The 20,004-nt window shown below is 42.7% G+C and overlaps 1 protein-coding gene across 9 annotated transcripts in view; it reads left to right on the forward strand.

The window, feature by feature from the left end:
• pknox2 (pbx/knotted 1 homeobox 2) overlaps nt 1-20,004 on the forward strand; it is a 439,080-nt gene that overhangs the window by 307,985 nt on the left and 111,091 nt on the right. For all 9 annotated transcript variants that reach the window (XM_060847102.1, XM_060847099.1, XM_060847107.1 and 6 more), the window contains one exon: nt 6,424-6,560. In XM_060847102.1, coding sequence (XP_060703085.1) covers nt 6,424-6,560 — 137 coding nt within the window. The remainder of the gene's footprint in view (nt 1-6,423; nt 6,561-20,004) is intronic.

Here is a 20,004-nt window from a genome sequence, read left to right on the forward strand (position 1 = left end):
CAGTGTTTACAAATACATAGTGACATACAGAGGGTGGTGTGAGTATGGAATGAACTGCAAGAGGAAGTGGTGGAGGCTGGTACAATGACAATGTTTAAAAAGCATCTGGATGGGGACATGGGAAGAGTTTAGAGGGATATGGACCAAATGCTGACAAGTGGGACTACATTAGTTTAAAATATCTGGTCAGCATGGATGAGTTGGACCAAAGGGTCTTTTACCGTGCTGTACATCTCTATGACTGTAAGTATTTGCGGATTCAGGACAGTGTTGTTGAAGAAGTATTGTGGAGTTGCTGTAGTGTATCTTATAGATGCTGCTGCCGTGGTACACCAGTGCTGGAGAGACTGAATGCTAAATGTAGTGGATGAAATCATTGTTATCACTGACCTTCCATTGCAAGGTGCTAATTACTTGAGGTTGTGGGTCTTTGCTGTGTGTCTTCCTGCAACTTAACAGGCCAATTCTCAATGCAGAGATCTTTGGACATAAGGGGTAAGACATCTCACAAGATAGCGGGATCTGGATTAGAGGAGCTTCCTTTTCTTCAGGCTGATGCTCTGCCTGACTTAAAACGCAATGTAGTTTGATGGATAAATTGTTACCACAATGAATGATTGATAATGAGCTCCCCCAGCGATGAATGTCAATGCTGCCATTCTTCTGCAATAGTTTCAGAGTGTCTTTGAAGCATTTTCATTGTTCTTTCTAGATTCTTGGCTATTTGGGAGTTGAGTAAGCAAGAACTGTAGAACAGTAGATCATAGTTGTTTTGACAGGAGTTTTGCTGAATGTGTGCTGATTGTTAGTGTCCAATTTGAAACCACATTTCCATGGTTCCCATATTGACTCAGGAGAATGTGGTGGAGGTATTGCTGATGGAATTTCTCTCTTGCTCTTATCTGTTGCTGATATCCAAATAGCCTAGGTCTCACTGTTGTGTGGAAGTATGGTGATGACTACATTGGGTTCATGTTGACTTGTGGAGGTCTTCATTGTCAAACGTTTGTTGCATTAGTTTATATGGGGCTGGAGCAGCTGATCCAGCATTGGATGTTCTTGGTACTAGTAACTTGCTGAGAGAGCTAGCTGCTGATGTAGTGGAAGTATTCAACATATTGTAGAGTCTCTATGGAGGAGGTGGAATACCTGACTGACCAAATCTGGATTAATATGAGTTTTTTGTTTTGGTAACATTCAAGAACGGGCTTTTTCTTTTGTATGCTGAATTGAAGAGGTAAAGTGTGGCTTCCAAATCCACTGTACAGTTGGCAATGATGCTGCAGTTCTCTATATACTATAGGTCTTGTATGTCTACAGTGGTCACATTTGCTTTGGCATGAAGGCCACTGAGGTGAAATGTTGGTATTTAATACTCACACTAGAGGGAAGTTTATCTTTGGTGAAGTGATTAACCATTATCAGGTTATCACTAGGATGCGTGCCATCATACAAAACGTGGAAAGTGGTGTGTGGAATATCTGTCAAGCAAGCTGATTTAACTTAGATGGTACTGGTGGAGCTGCTTTCATGCAGGCAATTGGTGACTGTTGCATTGCACTCCGGACTTATGCTTCTCAATTGTGGACTGTCTCTGGGTGAAGTCAGGAGATACATCACCATAGAGCTCTCAACCCTTGACCTCGTACCCACGTTTAAAAGCCTGTTCCTGTTTAATATCCCCAGAACACACATGGAAATTTGACCAGGCAATCAAGGGGAGACAGTTAGTCCTCTCATTTCCTGGAGATAACCACCATCTGACACTTTTGTAATACCACAGTGCTCACTGCAGTTTGAGAACAATGACTTTATTCAGAACGAGCGTTACATTTGCATGAGCACCTGTGCTGTTAGTGTCACCTTGTGAACACTGTCCTCTCATGTGTGTATTCAGAAACTTTGTAAATCTTTTTATTCATGTACGGAATGCATGTTTCTGGAAAATAAATAGCATTCGTTATGCAATGGACGGTGACAATGAGCAGTGTATTAGATATGTACTCGGCTATTTCGAGGGCAGAAAAGAGTGAAACACACTGCAGTGGGTCTGGAGTTACATGTTGACAAGAACGGTGAAGTCGACAGATTTCCTTCCCCAAAAACATTCGCGAATTGGATTGTTTATTATAATAACCCAATTACCATTACTGAAAGGGCAAATACTGAGGAATGTCATAAGCACCATCCATTATGATAGTGTCATATGCTCTTGTGGGCAGAACAACTTAGGATTTCAAAGGAGTGGATCCTCCTCAGAGATTGTGTAACAATTTCTATCATATCAATGTAACCTGTAACTAGTGTTAGCATGCAATAAATATATAATTTTATGTCCAAGAGACTGAGCTAGTTAGATCAAGAAGTAGTTGTCCTCAACCACTCTCAAACTAGCAGGTGTTGCAGTTTCCTATAGTTACAGAGAGTGGTGGCACAAGCTTCCATCATGAAGAGCAGCTCATACAGCACAATGAGTCAGCCTGTCCATAGACTATTATTCACAAAGGGACTCTATCTCTGGGCAGTCAGAGCCTTTGCAACAACTTAGTGGATAATGTTGATAATACTCGTCCACCAGGAGAAAGTGAGGACTGCAGATGCTGGAGATCAGAGGTGAAAATGGATGCTGCCTGACCTGCTGTGCTTTTCCAGCAATACTCATCCTCCTTCAGCCACTCCTTCCCACTGATGACACCTTTGATGTGGCACTGCCATAATCACAGATGACCAGGCCCATACTGCAAAAGGCAGGTGCTAACCATCTCCCTGAGGCACACTGTTTTGATTCCCCGAAGATGGAACCCAGCAACTGTTACGAATTGGAAAGAGCTCCACCAGGAGATTTCCCGGAGCATTGGCTATCCTGGATTCTCAACCAGGATTTCATATCAATATTGGAAAGCAGCCAAGATAACTGAAGACCCCTCCCACCCCAGTTAAACTGTCTTCCACCTTCTTCCAGTGGGCAGAAGAGACAGAAGCTTGATAACATGTACCAACAGATTCAAGAACAACTTTTTCCTCACTGTTATCAGATTTATGATCGGACTTCTCAAATTGTTGTTCTTTCTCTGCACCTTCTCTATAGCTGTAACACTGTATTCTGCATTGTGTTCTATTACCCTGTATTTATGTAAGCTATGATTTGTCTGGATCGCACACAAAACAATACTTTTTGCTGTAACTCGGTACATGCAACAAGAATAGATCAAATCAAATCAAATTCATCCCAAGTTTCAGACTGACGATCTTTCATTAGATCTGGTGAAAGTTTGAAGTGGAATTGATGTTTGAGCAAATCGAGGTGGGACAAGGGGAATGTTTGGGGTGTGGTAGAAGTCAGGAGACTTTAAATGGCACGGTCTTGAGGGTGCAAGGAAGTGATATTGGGACAAAGAAAACACAGGATGAGTCTAAAGCAGGTGTCATTGCCGAGTCATTTTACTTAACCTTTTCCCACTGAAAATTGGAATCCAAGCTCCGAAATCAGGTAAAGCCTCATAGTTTAATATCATGTGTAAAGTAGCAATCTATCCCTCCCAGTAGAACTTTTGAAGTTTTCTACTGGTTTGTGGCAGGTCAACTCAATTCATGTGGCAAGTGATCCTGAAAATAAGTTGAGAGATTTATGGAAGCAAAAATGCCCCCATAAGAAATTAGATTGGGTGAGTGTCACTGTTAAAATTTTTCCTGTCCTTATATTTGTTGTTTCGTCCAACTTGCAGGGATCTTTCTAGGTCTCAGTGTATGAAGTGAGGTTCTTTTGGTCTGTTTATGTTAATCATCACAAGGTGCAGAGCAGGGTAATAAGATTAGTGGCGGGACATTACAAGGTGAGACAAGGCCTTCAACATCTAATAAAGGATTTTATGATAGTTTTAGATATCCGGCCACCTTATTATTCAAACCTGAATTAGTTTTCGTTTATGACTGAATGCAGTTCAGGAAGTGAGCTGACTGTTCGCAGTTGAGATATGTCATGTGTTACTGATCTAAAAATGAGCTTTCCCAGAGACCTATTGAGTGAAGATATTGGTTCCCATGGTGAAAAAAAAACCTTTTATTTTCACTCACTTCTTTCAGATAAATGGTGTTATTACGGAAATCTATAGCTGTAGCTGGAAGCTCATTGCAAAAAATGGGAAGGGGGACTATTGTTTGAATGGCTGTAAATTGAGAGAGAGTGATAAGTGTTCAGTGAGACCTGGGTGTCCTTATGCATCAGTCATTGAAAGTAAACACGCAGGTGTAGCAGGCTGTAAAGAAAGCCAACTGTATGTTGGCCTTTGTAACGAGAGGATTCTAGCACAGGAACAAGGATATCTGACTGCAATTATACAGACCATTGGTGCGGCCACACCTGGAGTATTGTGTGTAATTTTAGCTTCCACATCTGAGGAAGGGTACTCTTGCTATTGAATGAGTGCGAAGAGGTTTACCAAATTAATTCCTGGAAATCAGGACTGATGTATGAGGAGGGATTAAATCGATTAAGATTGTATTCACTGGAGTTTGCAAGAATGGGCGGAGATCTCATAGAAAACTATAAAATTCTAACGGGATAAACAGGCTAGGTGCAGGAAGGATGTTCCCAATGGTAGGGGAGTCCATAACCAGGGGTCATAGTTTGAAAGATAAGGAGTAAAGCTTTTAGGACTGGGCTGTGGAGAGATTTCTTCATCCAGGGAGTTTTGAACCTGTGGAATTCATTACCACAGAAAATGGTTGAGCCCAAAACATCCTGTTTTCAGGAAGGAGGTAGACATAGCTCTTATGATTAAGAGGATCAAGGTTTATGGGGAAAGGGCAGGAATTAGGGTAACGATTTCAAAGATTGGCTTCTCCTATAATGAATGGTGGAGTAGCCTCGAGTGGCCTACATCTGCTGCTATCGTCTATATTTTTATGTTAATATGTGGAACATTCTTTCTTCCAGGCCTACCCATGTCCTTCCCTCATCTCTCCTTTTCAGTTCACTTATAGCTGTATTCATGCCATTTCATGGTCTCTCTCTCTCTCTGAACTTGACAATTTTCTCAATTTTATTTCAAAATCCAAACCTTCTGTTGCCTCCCATAATTTCTTATTGTTCCCTTCCTTGGCTTACTGATCTCCATTTCGAGACATAAGCTAGAGATCAGTATCTACTGTGAGCCCATTGATTCACAAAGCTATGCTGATGACACTTCCTCACATCCCACAGCCAATCTCTCTGGTCTTCCGATTCCACCGCAGCAATTTATATGATGCAGCCATCATTTGCCCTCATGCTCTGGTTGGCTAGGTATTTGTTGAGCTTGTTGCATTTCCCTGACTTCTGTTCTACTTCTTTGTTCCGTGTTCTCTCTCCAAGAAGGTTGCCGGACTGACTGAGTATACCATTTGTGTTTATTTTGGATTTCCGCCCTCTGCAGTATGCAGATAAAGTTCTGTTTGTCTTCACCTTCCATCCCACCAGCCTCCTCCATTCAGTGGGTTGCTGTTTGCAATTTATAGAGTCATAGAAGTCAACAGCACAGGAAAAGGCCCCTTTGGCCCATCAAGCCTGTGCCAATCAAAACAACCACTTATCTATTCTAAATTTCTGCCACGTTCTATTTGTGCCACTGCCAACCTCATCTTTCCACCCATTTCACATTTATAGTAACTCTGCCACATCCTGACCTTCATTTACCACAACACTCCCTCCCCTGTCTATAACATCTACAATGCAAGCATATTTACCTCCTCCCTTCCAATCAGGCAGGCCCCAAACACTCTTTGCAGGTGAAACAGTGACTTACTTATAATTCTTTCAGTTTAGTATTCTGTATTTGCTGTTCATGATACACTTTCGTTTACATTATGAAGCCTAAACCTAACTTGTGAGTATGGCACTGTGTGGTCCACAGAATGATTAGAATCCCTACAGTGTGGAAGCAGGCCATTCGGTCGATCAAGTCAACACCGACTGCCAAAGAGCATTCCACCCAGACTCTTGCACCGCCCCCGAATCCATCCCTCTAACCCTCAATTTTCCATGGCAAATCCACTTAGCGTGCACATCCCTGAACTCTATGGGCAATTTAGCACGGCCAGTCCATCTAACCTGCACACCTTTGGACTGTGGGAGGGAACCTGGATGAAACCACCCCCACCCCCCGTACACACACACACACACACACACACACACACACACACACACACACACACACACACACACACACACACACACACACACACACACACACACACCCCCCTTGTGCAGAATAAGCCTTCTCCATTTTGCCCACTTCACTGAAGGTGACTGGATAGTGAACAGGTCTGTGTGTAATGCAGGGGAGCACTTTTGTGTCAAAGTAAGCCAACTCTTGAAACAATGTTGAGATGTTTGCACTGAGGTCAGGTCCCTTCGTAAAGCTTTATTATGTTCCTCCTTCACAGATGACAGCCACGGCCCAGCAGACCACCAAGACGCAGCCAGTGCATATCCCATCATCCTCTGCGGCTGCCACCCCTGTAGCCACTGTACCACTCGACCCTCAAGCACAGTTGGAGTCTGACAAGAGAGCAGTGTACAGGTACGAGAATGATACAGAGCCACCAGTGTGAAAAGCATTTGCAGAATAGCATGCAAGTATTGAGAGCAGTGGGATAAGAAAAATTGATAGAGTCATCTGATTGTGCAGGAACATAAAGGGTTTCACCAGATTTTCTGAACCTCATTTTCCTGTTGTGAATTGGAGTAAATGAAGTATAAACCAATGACTCTAGTACATACCATTTCCAGGTTAGTACCCCTGGACGAGCTCTCTGATTTTGGTGGGTAAAATGTTTTGAACTGAAAGCTCAACAACAATTCTTGTCTATTAGATTACCACTGGATAACTGTAGGGTTTATATAATTTCTCTATCAATGAGAGCCGTATGGATGCCAATGCTTGCTATAATCTATACTTTACAAACTGATGACTCTGGTGCAAGTCTTGTATAATGTGTAAAATACAAAGCCAGAAGCTGAATGCATACAGCCTCTTGATATATGTCTATGAATTTCTGTAAGAACACTTAGATTTCATTGTCTTAAAGAGACCCATGTTTAAATGTTAGAAGAAACAAAGCAAGTTGGTAGTAGGAGCTATCTTGATTACGTTTCCTGGCACCCCACTCACTGGAAGGACTGAATTGCATTTTTGCAGTTTCCTCATCTCCACCAAATCTGTTTTCACAATCTGACCTTCACTAGAATCTCCTGCATCTTCAATTTTCCTTCTGAGGATTCCCTGTCATCCTGGTAGATAATGATGTTGAACTGTAGCTGCCTATATCCTGCACTCTTTTCCCTCCCCCACCCCTCAGAACTATGATAGGCTTCTCTTTGTCCTCACCCGCCAGACTTCACATTCAGTGGATGGTCACCTACCATTGCCTGCATGATTCCTCCAGCAAACATACATTTCCTCTGCTCTCCTTTCAGAATTCCAAAAGGAATATTCCTCCATTCCAAACCATTTTATTCTTCAATCACTCTCTTATTACACAACACCTTCATGTATAAGTGCAGGAGATGTAATACGTGGTTCATTCACCTCCTTCCTTCCAGTATTCAGGCCCCCCGACACTTCCCAGAGGTTGAAACAGTAATCTACCTGTGTTTGCTTCAATTTAATAATATGCGTCTCATTTAAACTGGGCGTGAATAGAATGGTGACCTGATTTAGAGAACACATTTGATCAGCACGAATCTGTGCTTTTGGTCAGTTGCTGTTGTCAATCTCTGTCCAAACCTCATTCTCACCTCTCTATCCTTGATCTCCTATACTCTACAAAATGTAATCTCGCTCGCCCTCCACTCAATCACAGACCTTCCCGTTTGTTTTAACTTCCCTCCCCACTTTTCCTTTCTCTGTACTTACTTAAAAATCTGTTCGATCTCTAACTTTGGCCAGTTCTGACCAAAGGTCTGCAACCAAAAAGACCAACTGTCTGTTTCTGCAGAGTATTTCCAGCATTCTTTGTTTTCAATATATAGAGAATCTCCAGTTCATGTGTTTTTTCCATCCTTTTTGTCAGTTTTGATAATGGCTCAGGATTTTACTAGACTACCAGAGCTATCAGAATGGTCTACCTTGTGTGCATTATTGTGGAAGTCTAAAAATGAAATGGATTGTTCAATTTTAATGGCCAAGGATAACCCCAATGTCTAATTCCTGATTTTTCTTTGTCTCAATCTGAATGAAGTCTGCCTGTAGCCAATTCCAAACCAGGAATGAGTTTTACCTCCCAGGGTCAGTACTATATTGTACAATTGGTGACTTTTCTCAGGACCTTTGAGTGATGGTCATGTTCCTGAAATTGGTTGTTATGGCCCTATTGATTCTCATAATCATGAAAGATGGGTACATGCTATTGTCTCAAGATGAATCGATTTTGCTCTGAGCCCTGTTTAGGACGACTATAATTGTCAGTGAGGCCATTTTTATATGATCACCATGAATGGCTGTTTGGGTTGAATTTATCGTGATGAAGGGGGTCTTCCCACTGACTGGCAAGGCCAGCGTTGCCCCTTGCTGGAGCAACGCTGCTATTTTAAAATGCCATTACCTGGGCCCCTCACCATTTGCACCAAGATTGGGTGGGCGGGGGTCTGACACTCAGCAGGCCCCCCTTCTTTCGAATAGCAGACCACTCAACAAAGTAATGAATTTTTTAAAAAAATGTACGCATTCACGGGATGTTGGCGTCACTGACTGGGCCAAAATGTATTGTCCTGGGGAAGGTGGTATGAACTGCCTTCTTGATGGTGTCATTATGTCTTGGGTACTGTTAGGAGGGGAGTTCCAGAATTTTGACCCAAAGACACTAAAGGGTTAGTGATATATTTCCAAGTCAAGATAAACCGTGTATTGGTGGGAGGAAGGCAACTGCCCTGCCCTGCTCAGGGTTAGAGATCATGTATATGATCAAGGGATCCCAACCTTAAAACCCACAAGTAACCCAACAGTGATTATCATTTACCCAGTGACTTTCCCTGCCCAGATGAAGGTGTTCAAACAGGGTTTAATCTATTATAATCAATGCATACTATTTATTTATTAATAACTGTCACCAGTGAACTCCCTACAGGGAGAGCATCAAATTCTGCCATATGACTTGGAGTGGATTTCATGACAGGGCTATGAGCTACCCACTTCCCATATTAAGTTGCGTTTCATGAAGGTTAAGAGGCTTGAATTTGGATTTTTCTCAACAACTCATTTGTCTTCCTTGGAAGTTCTGTTAGGATGAGATATGCAGACCTGAATGGTCTCTGTTTTGAAGCTGACCTGACAAAGTATTTAAACTGGATTGTACCTCTGGTTTGAGGTCGTTTCCTGAACAAGGAGATGTGAAACAACAGCATATAATATGCTTGCCATCTGCCTGCAGGATCTCATTCATTGTTCACCTTCTCTGTTTTCCATGCTCTGTTCTTTTGTCCTTATGTACTTTGTATAGTATGATCTACCTGTACTGCCTGCAGAACAAAGCCTTTCGCTGTACCTAGGTACACGTGACAGTAATAAATCAAATCAAAAAGGTGTCCCCTAACTGCTGAGTTTTCAGTCTTTCCTGTTGTGATATTAATGAAATAATACAGGTTGATCTTCAGTGCTATAGGTTGAGCTGCTCAGGGTTCTTATAAATTGTCTACTTCTTGCTGAAGTTTCAAAAGTACCATTGACTGGGATATAATACGGGACCAAGATCATGGTGAGGCAAAGTTATCTCTAAATGTCTTATAATATGCTGTTTCTTGCTTCCAACTTGCTGGCTCATTGGTGTTTGTGTTCAGGACTAGCAAAGAAAAGGCATTTGGAAAGATCCCTTCACCAGATAAAATAAATGATTCCTCATGTTCATAGCAGGGTTCCCAATTATATTCCATTATAGTTCACTTGCTTGATTCATTCACCATTCTGAGATCTGGGAGCAGCTCCATGCCTTTAATAGACCATTATGGTTATGCATGTTATTATTTGAACAACTGTGTTTCTTTGAGGCTATAACTTTGTACAGAGTATCCACTCTCCACCAACCACGTTCCTGAGTTTTGTGCCAACTTTCTTTTATCTGTTCAAACTCGTAGGCATATGTTCTCAATTTTCTCATTTAATGCTACCACAGAACAGCATCTAACTAGTGGCATTCCTTCTATGTTGTTCAAGATTATTTCCTATTTTCCACTGTGTGCCTAGAGTTCTTTCAGTCACAGCTGATTAATGGTTCAGTTGACAATGAGCTTTACAAGCAGGCGAGGTGTTGATGGGTTTGTGTTCATAGATCGCCCCCACCCCGTTCCCTGAGTTATTTAAAATGGTTTGCAAATGGCAATAAACAGCAGTCTACTGGTTGGTAGTGACTGACATACAGCATGAATTATTCCCTTGTGACATGCAGTAAGTCAAACTCATAATTGTCATTTTCACCTAACCTATTATTCCAGATGCTCATGGAGTCAGATGCAACACCAGTTTCCTACATCCAAGAAACTGAGAATTTTTTTGAGATGTTAAAGGCATCTTGGGGAGGGAAAGTGGGAGGAATTTTGCATTGAGAGAGAGGATCAGCCATGATTATATTGAATGGCATAGGTGACTCAAAGGGATGAATAGCCAAATGTTCCTAGTTCCTGTTTCTCTGTTTTGCATCTCACCGGATTTATATTTGTTATATTGGCAAGTGATATTGGGAAGTGTGTAAAACCAGCTTAATCCCTCAACCCCTATAGTTCAGATCTCTTTCCTCTCCCTGCCCACCATCCCTCACTCTCTACTTCCCTCTTTGCCTGGCACCGTACCCCAGCAGTCGCGAGTGTGTTGCTGGAGAAGCACAGCAGGTCAGGCAGCATCCGAGGAGCAGGAGAATTGACGTTTTGGGCCGGAGCCCTTCATCAGGATTCTGCCTGACCTGCTGTGCTTTTCCAGCAACACCCTCTCGACTCTGATCTCCAGCATCTGCAGACTTCACTTTTTCCTACCATAACACAGCATTTGGTTCAAATTACCACCAGTGGGGAGAAACATTCAACTTCAGGAAGGCTACAAAAACAGTCTTCAATGGTAAAGAAAATTGGATGGAAGGGGCAAGACGTATGGTAGACAAGTGATCAAAAACTGATCCTTACCAAAATTGAAAGCCCCAGGAAATATTTCTATCAAAGCCTATGTATTCTATACCACAGTAGCAACTGGGTTTCTGCCATCTGATATCAATCACTGCAATCTGTACTTCAGATAGAAATCTCTCTAGCAACTACAGTGAGTGTATATTCACTATATTTGGGTGGTCTTGTCAATTTCTTATGCCGCTGATGTCACAGTATAAGGCTGTCCTACGGAGCAATGAATTGGCACCAATAGGTGATATTATTCAGGCCACGTAAAGCATTCAGAGGATGCCTTGTGTGAACACGTAGAATTTTAAATGAATGTGCTGACATTCGACCATTGTGGGAAATCAGTAATCTGTTGGTATCTCATAATACCCACTGCTATCCAATATAAATCTAGTTGACAGTGGGATAATATGGCATTTCTTCTCTGGAGCTCGACCTGTACTTACTTTTTGATCACTCAGGTTAAGATAGATTTTAAAGAATATAATGCTCTGCAGGTTCATGTGACGTTCACTCTTAATCCTTTAAGGGATTACTTATTTACGACCCTCTTTGGCTTCTGCAGTGTCTTACCTTTGTGATACTTATATTACCACCATTTGCAGCCTATTCTGCAGTGCATATAGTTGGCCTGAGCTGCTGTTACCTCCTACAGGCACAATAATAACGTGATCAATCACAAAAACTGAGCAAGTCACCCTTTCTTGCACATGTGTAACTGAGCAGATTGTCAGTTAAGGGGGAAGATAAGGATCCCACTGATGGTGTGTTCTATTGATACTTGCTGAGTAAGCTGACATCAGAAGAGTAGCCACTTAGCAAACTGTTGGCACTGAGCCAGACCTCCTCCTCTCCCCACCAAATGATGGAACGATACACAGTCCTTCCTAATATTACAACAGTAACTGAACTTCAAAAGGAATTCACTGACTATAAAGTGCTTTGGGACATTCTAAGGTTGTAAAATGTGCTTTTTACAGTTTCTCTTTCTTTTTCTGTACGTCAGCCAGATGATGAAGGACAAGGTTGGAATGGGTGGCTGACAGCAGTAAATAAAGGTTAACTTCAATTAAAAGTAAAGCATTGTGGATGCTGGAAGTCTGAAGTAAAAACAGCAAGTACTGGAGAAACTCAACAGATTTATGAGCATCTGTGGAGAGAGAAACAGTTTGAATCTAGTCTTTAGAGCAGACAATATTTCGAAGGAAGGGTCATATTGGGCTTGAAATATCACCTCTTGTTTCTCTTACCACAGATGCTGTTCATTTTGATTATTTGAATGATCTCAGTTACTCAGTTTACTTTGGCTTTATCTGTGTTTTTGATTCACCATCTCTGTTATATGCCAATAAATGACCGTGGAGAATTATTGCAGATCAAAACAAGCCATGATTTAGCCCAGAGCCATTGTGTTTTGTTTTGCTTGTTTTCTCTGTGAGGAGACAGAATAGTGTACTGTAGCTAAATATGAGACAGCCCCAGAGGCACTTTAACATTTTGCATTTGACCTTGTCTGCTCCCTCCTGTCCTCTGAGAGCATGGGTTTCTCTGAGTGTGGCAGTTACTTGCTGTCGGTATGTGCCCCGGTGGACTTGGATGTTGTGTTGCTGATGTTCCCGGGAATGCACTAACACTCAGTTCATGTTCTTTTTATAATCTCCCTTCCCAGGGGGTTCTGTAACAATGACTGAAGCCTGAAGGGGATCAGGGAAATGGTGCATGCTTTCAAAGTAGATGTGTACATTTTCTCTCTCCTGATGTCATGCTGTGTGTGGGATCAAAACCGCTTTTGATATTCCCATTTATTGATTCCCTTTTTGCTTTTTTTTGGAAAAGTCCCCAAGTTTCAGATTTGTAAAAAGGAAAAAAACCCCAGTGGACCAGAGACTGCTGGCTGTTTGAGAAAGTCTAGCATTTTATCCTTCAGTGTGGCAAGGCCTTTCATAGCGATAGACCATGTGAAGTAAATTTGATTGCCATAAGCAACAGTGCATTGATAACAGTTATCCATGAATGGTCTCTCAGACACAGGAATGACAAATGCGAGTTGTGTAGAATGCCTGGAGAAGCTGGGATTTCTCTCCCAAGTGCCGAGAAAGTTATAGGCGAATTTAATAGAGATGTTAAAAATCACGAGAGGTTTTGATGTAAATAAGGAGAGACTGTTTCTACTGGCAGAAGTGTGGTTGCACTGATTTAAAATAATTAACAAAACAGGAATAATGAGAACTTTTTACACAGCAAGTGGTACAATGCATTGCCTTTCAGGGCAGTGGAAGCAGATTTAGTAATAACTTGCAAAAGGAAATTGGATAAATAATTGAAAAGGAAAAAGAAAGTTGACTGGTTATGAGGAAAGACCATAAGATATAGGAGCAGAACTAAGCCATTCGGCCCATCGGATTTGATTTGCTATTCGACCATGGCTGATATGTTTCTCAACCCCATTCCCCTGCTTTCTCCCTGTAATCCTCGATCCCGTTACCAATTAAGAGTCTATCTATCTCTGTCTTAAAGACACTCAATGACTTGCCCTGCTACATCAATGGGATCCACAGATTCACCACTATCTGGCTGAAGAAATTTCTCCTCATCTCAGTTCTAAAGAGTTATTCCATCTCTCTGAGTCTGTGCCCTCGGATCCTAGTGTCTCCTACTCGTGGAAACATTTTCTCCATGTCTACTGTATCCACGCCTCTCAGTATTCTGTCAATTTCAATGAGATCCCTCTTCATGCTTCTAGAGTTCATTGAGTACAGACCCAGAATCCTCCACTGCTCCTCCTAAGACAAGCTTTTCATCTCGGGTTCATTCTTGTAAACCTCCTCTGGGCTTCCTCCAATGCCAGCATGTCTTTCCTTAGATATAAGGCCCAATACTGCTCACAATATTCCAAATGCAGTCTGGCCAGAGCCTTATATAGCCTCAGCAGTATACCTCTGTTTTCATACTCTAGCCGTCTTGAAATGAGTGCTAATATTGCATTTACCTTCCAAACTGCCAACAGAATTTCAGTGTTAACCTTAAGACAATAGACAATAGGTGCAGGAATAGGCCATTCTGCCCTTCGAGCCTGCACCACCATTCAATATGATCATGGCTGATCATCCTTAATCAGTATCCTGTTCCTGCCTTATCTCCATAACCCTTGATTCCACTCTCCTTGAGAGCTCTATCCAACTCTTTCTTAAATGAATCCAGAGACTGGGCCTCCACTGCCCTCTGGAGCAGAGCATTCCACACAGCCACCACTCTCTGGGTGAAGAGGTTTCTCCTCATCTCTGTCCTAAATGGTCTACCCCATATTTTTAAGCTGTGTCCTCTGGTTCGGCACTCACCCATCAACGGAAACATGTTTCCTGCCTCCAGAGTGTCCAGTCCTTTAATAATCTTATATGTCTCAATCAAATCCCCTCTCAGTCTTCTAAACGCAAGGGTATACAAGCCCAGTCGCTCCAGTCTTTCAGCGTAAGGTAGTCCTGCTATTCCAGGAATTGACCTCGTAAACTTACGCTGCACTCCCTCAATAGCCAGAATGTCTTTCCTCAAATCTGGAGACCAGAACTGCACACAATACTCCAGGTGTGGGCTCACCATTGCCCTGTACAGCTGCAGAAGAACCTCTTTGCTTCTATACTCAATCCCTCTTGTTATGAAGGCCAACATGCTATTAGCCTTCTTCACTACCTGCTGTACCTGCATGCTTACCTTCATTGACTGGTGTACAGATCTCTTTGTACTGCCACTTTACCTAAATTGATTCCATTTAGGTAGTAATCTGCTTTCCTGTTCTTGCCACCAAAGTGAATAACCATATATTTATCCACATTGAACTGCATCTGCCATGCATCTGACCACTCATCTAACCTGTCCAGGTCACCCTGTAATCTCCTAACATCCTCCTCACATTTCACCCTGCCACCCAGCTTAGTATCATCAGCAAATTTGCTAATTTATTACTAATACCATCTTCTATATCATTAATATATATTGTAAAAAGCTGCGGTCCCAGCACGGATCCCTGCGGTACCCCACTGGTCACTGCCTGCCATTCCAAAATGGAGCCGTTTATCACTACTTTGTTTCCTATCAGCCAACCAACTTTCAATCCAAGTTAGTACTTTGCCCCCAATACCATGCGCCCTAATTCTGCTCACTAACCTCCTATGTGGGACTTTATCAAAAGCTTTCTGAAAGTCCAGGTACACTACAACTACTGGATCTCCCTTGTCCACCTTCAGAGTTATATCCTCAAAAAATTCCAGAAGATTAGTCAAGCATGATTTCCCCTTCATAAATCCATGCTGATGCTGACCTATCCTGTCACTACTATCCAGATGTGTCGTAATTTCATCCTTTATAATAGACTGCAGCATCTTTCCCACCACTGAAGTCAGACTAACTGGTCTATAATTTCCTGCTTTCTCACTCCCACCTTTCTTAAAAAGTGGTATAACATTAGCCACCCTCCAATCCGCAGGAACTGATCCCAAATCTATCGAACTCTGGAAAATAATCACAACACATCCACAATTTTGGAGCCACCTCCTTCAGTACCCTGGGATGTAGACCATCAGGCCCCGGGGACTTATCAACCTTCAGACCTAACAGTCTCTCCAACACCAAATCCTGGCAAATATAAATTCCCTTAAGTTCAGGGCCTTCAGCCGCTGTTACCCCAGGGAGATTGCTTGTGTCTTCCCCAGTGAACACAGATCTGAAGTACCAATTCAATTCTTCTGCCATTTCTTTGTTCCCTGTAATATATTCCCCTGTTTCTGTCTTCATGGGCCCAATTTTAGTCCTAACCATTTTTTTTGCTTTTCACATACCTAAAAAAGCTTTTACTATCCTCCTTTATATTTTTGGCCAGTTTACCTTCGTACCTCATTTTTTTCTCTGCGTATTTCCTTCTTAGTAATCCTCTGTTGTTCTTTAAAAGCTTCCCAGTCCTCCGTTTTCCCACTTATCTTTTCTATGTTATACTTTTTCTCTTTTAACTTTATATGTTTCTTAACTTCCCTCATCAGCCACGGCCACCCATGCCTCCTCCTAGGACCTTTCTTCCTTTTTGGAATGAACTGATCTTCCCAATGGCTCCTTCACTTCGAGGTCCCTGACCAATTCTAGTTCGTTGCACAATACCAGATCCAGAACTGCCTTCTCCCTGGTTGGCTCCAGCACCAGCTGCTCTAAGTATCCATCTCTGAGGCACTCCACAAAGTCTCTTTCTTGAGATCCAATACCATCCTGATTCTCCCAGTCTACCTGCGAGTTGAAATCCCCCATAATAACTGTAGTAACATCTTTGCGACAGGCCAATTCCAGCTCCTGATTCAATTTACATCCGACATCCAGACTACTGTTTGGGGGCCTGTAGATAACTCCCAAGAGGGTTACCCTTAGAATTTCTCAGCTCTATCCATACTGACTTTACATCCCCTGATTTTAGGTCCCCCCACGCAAGGGACTGAATATCATCCCTTACCACCCCACCCCCTCCGCCTGTCAGTCTGTCCTTACGATAGCACGTGTAGCCTTGAATATTCATTTCCCAGGCCCTGTCCACTTGAAGCCACGTCTCAGTTATCCCCACAATATTGTATCTGCCAATTTCCAAAAGAGCCCCAAGCTCATCCATCTTATTTCTCATGCTTAATTTGTTACTGCCCTCACCCTTCCCATCAACTCCTATTTCACTCAACCTTACAGCATGATCCCTTTTTGAGCTTTCTGCTTCATTGATACCATTGTCTTTCTTGACTTCCCTTGTTCTAACTTTCCCTTCAATTTCCTTCTTAAACATCCAGTTTGTCCCCTCCCCCCCCGCTACTTAGTTTAAATGTAGCGGTGTTGCAATAGCAAACCCACCTGCCAGAATGCTGGTCCCCAACCTATTAAGGTGCAAACCGTCTCTCTTGTATAATTTATGCTTACCACAAAACATACCGCAGTGATCCAAGAACTTAAATCCTTGCTTCCTGCACCAGTTCCCCAGCCACACATTCAAGTCCATTATCTCCCTGTATCTGGCCTCACCAGCCCAAGGAACTGGAAGCAAACCGGAGATAACCACCCTGGACGTCCTATTTTTCAGCCTTCTTCCTAGTTCTCCGAAGTCCCGCTGTAGTATGTTCCTCCTCTTCTTCCCGACATAATTTGTGCCAACATGTACCACCACCTTTGGATCTTCACCTTTGTCCTTGAGGATGTCCTGCACTCTGTCTGTGATGTCTTTAACCCTGGCACCAGGAAGGCAACACACCATCCTTAAGTCTCGCCTGCTGCCACAAAAACCCCGGTCAGTTTCTCTCACTATGGCGTCCTCTATTACCACAGCTCTGTGCGATGTCCGACTCTTCCGCTCTGCCTCCACGCCAACATTTGATTGACAGAGATTTGCGAACTAGGATTTCCAAGTCCTTTTGTGCTTCAGATCTCCAAAGCCTTTACCCACTTTGACAATAGTCTACGCATCTGTTCTTTCTACCAAAATGTGTAACCACACACTTTCTCACATTATATTCCATCTGCCACTACTTTGTGCACTCTCCTCGCCTGTCCAAGTCCTTCTACAGCCTACCCACTTCCTTAACACTACCCGTCCCGCCCCCATCTTTGTGTCATGTGCTTCCAGATCGTTAATGTACGACATAAATAATTATGATCCTAATGCTGAGCCCTGTCATCCTGAAAAAGATCCCATTTATCTCTAATCTCTGCTTCTCTCTCCATGCCAGTACCTTGCTGGGGCAGCCTTGCCCTGACACCACCGGCTTTTAGTTAGCAGTTTCCTGAGTAGCACCTTGTCAAAAACCTTCCGAAAATCAAAATAGATTGCGTTCACTGGCTCTCCTTTGTCTAATATGCTCGCTACCTCCTGAAACAATTCTACCAGATCTGTCAGGCATGGCCTCCCCTTGACGGTGCCATTCTAACTTAGCCCTAGTTTGCCATGATTTCCAAGTACTCCGCAATCTCATCCTTAATAATCCTGTCAGTGACCAAGGTCAGGCTACCAGGCCTATGATTCCCTGTCTTCTGCCTCCCACCCCTCTTAAACAAGGAAACTACTAATAAAAAGGCAGCGTGTCCAGTGGACAGATTTTTACAAAGATTAGTCACAATGGCTTTATCGAACTTCAGTATTACAGAATTCTATTAATTTAGTTCAAATCTCCTATATCCAGTAACTTCTGTTGGAATATAGCTTTAAGACAAACGCAGCTATTCTTGACCCCAAATGCCTGTTCACCATGAGTAACTGTATCCTAATTGGGTGGCACGGTGACTCAGTGCTTACACAATGCTGCCTCACAGTACCAGGGACCTGGGTTTGATTCCAGCCTTAGGCTAATGTTTGTGTGGAGTTTAAACATTCTCCCCATGTCTGAGTGGGTTTCCTCTGGGTGTTCTGATTTCCTTCCACAGTTCAAAGATGGAAAGTGTGTGCTGGAAAAGCGCAGCAGGCCAGGCAGCATCCGAGGAGCAGGGGAATCGACGTTTCGGGCATAAGCCCTTCTTCAGGAATGAGGCTGGTGTGCCAAGCAAGCTGAGATAAAAGATAGGGGGAGGGGGGAATTTGGGGAGGGGTGCTGGGAATACGATAGGTGGAAGGAGGTGAGGGTGAGGGTGATAGGCCGGAGAGTGGGTGGGGGCGGAGAGGTCGGGAAGAAGATTGCAGGTCAAGAGAGCTGTGCTGAATCCAATGACCAAAGCTTATCTTGGTACATTGTAACATTGGATCATTTTGCAGACATTGGTGCATCTAGATTTTTATTGCAAAGGATATGGAATCCAAGGGTCAGGAAATTTTATTACGGCTGTAAAGGACCTTGGTGACCGGGCTACTGTGATCAATGTTGGCCTCCTTGTTTGAAAAGGTGAAAATCACATGACACCAGTTTATAGTCCAACAGGTTTATTTGAAAATACAAGCTACTTGACGAAGGAGCAGTGTGCCAAGAGCTTGTATTTTCAAATGAACCTATTGGACTATAGCCTGGGGTCATGTGATTTTCAACACCAGCACCTCCGCATTATAATTATGTTAGAAGCAGTTCAGAAAAGTTTTATGAAACTCATCCAGGATGAAGGCCTTATCTTAATAAGAAAAGTTGATCAATTGATTAATATATAAGATGCTGCAGGGACATGATATAGTAGATTCTGAGAGGATGTTCGCCTTGTAGGAGAAACTAGAACTGAAGGACAGTTTCAGAAGAAGAGGTCCTGTTTTCAACCTGGAGACTGAGATTTTTCTTTCTCTGAGGATTATTAGTCTGTGGAATACTGTGCTCCAGAAATCTCTGGAGGCTGGTTCATTGAATGTATTCATATTTGTGTTGGTCAAGTTTTTTTTTATAGATAAGGGAGTTAAGGGTTCATGAGAGCAGACAGAAAATTGGAGCTGAGACAACAACAGATCAGTGGTGATCTTATTAAACAGCAAAATACACCCATAATTAAACTAGGGGTAAAAAATGAGGTCTGCAGATGCTGGAGATCACAGCTGCAAATGTGTTGCTGGTCAAAGCACAGCAGGCCAGGCAGCATCTCAGGAATAGAGAATTCGACGTTTCGAGCATAAGCCCTTCATCAGGAATAATTAAACTAGCTTAGTCCTGAGCCTAAGACCTATTTTCCTTTGCTGTACTCCTATGAATATAGAGTCTTCAGCCTTTCATTTTTGTTTAATCATGGATTTTGTTGATCTGCCTACCTCAATTCTGTAATACTTTATCAGCATAGGAACAGGAGTTGGCCATTCCATCCATCCAGCCTACTCCACCATTCAGTGACATCACTGCTGGTCATCTACCTCAACTCCACTTTCCAGCATTTTCTCCATATCCCTTGACATCATC

Source organism: Hemiscyllium ocellatum, chromosome 29 (assembly GCF_020745735.1).
Source record: "Hemiscyllium ocellatum isolate sHemOce1 chromosome 29, sHemOce1.pat.X.cur, whole genome shotgun sequence".
Classification (NCBI taxonomy): Eukaryota; Metazoa; Chordata; class Chondrichthyes; order Orectolobiformes; family Hemiscylliidae; genus Hemiscyllium; species Hemiscyllium ocellatum.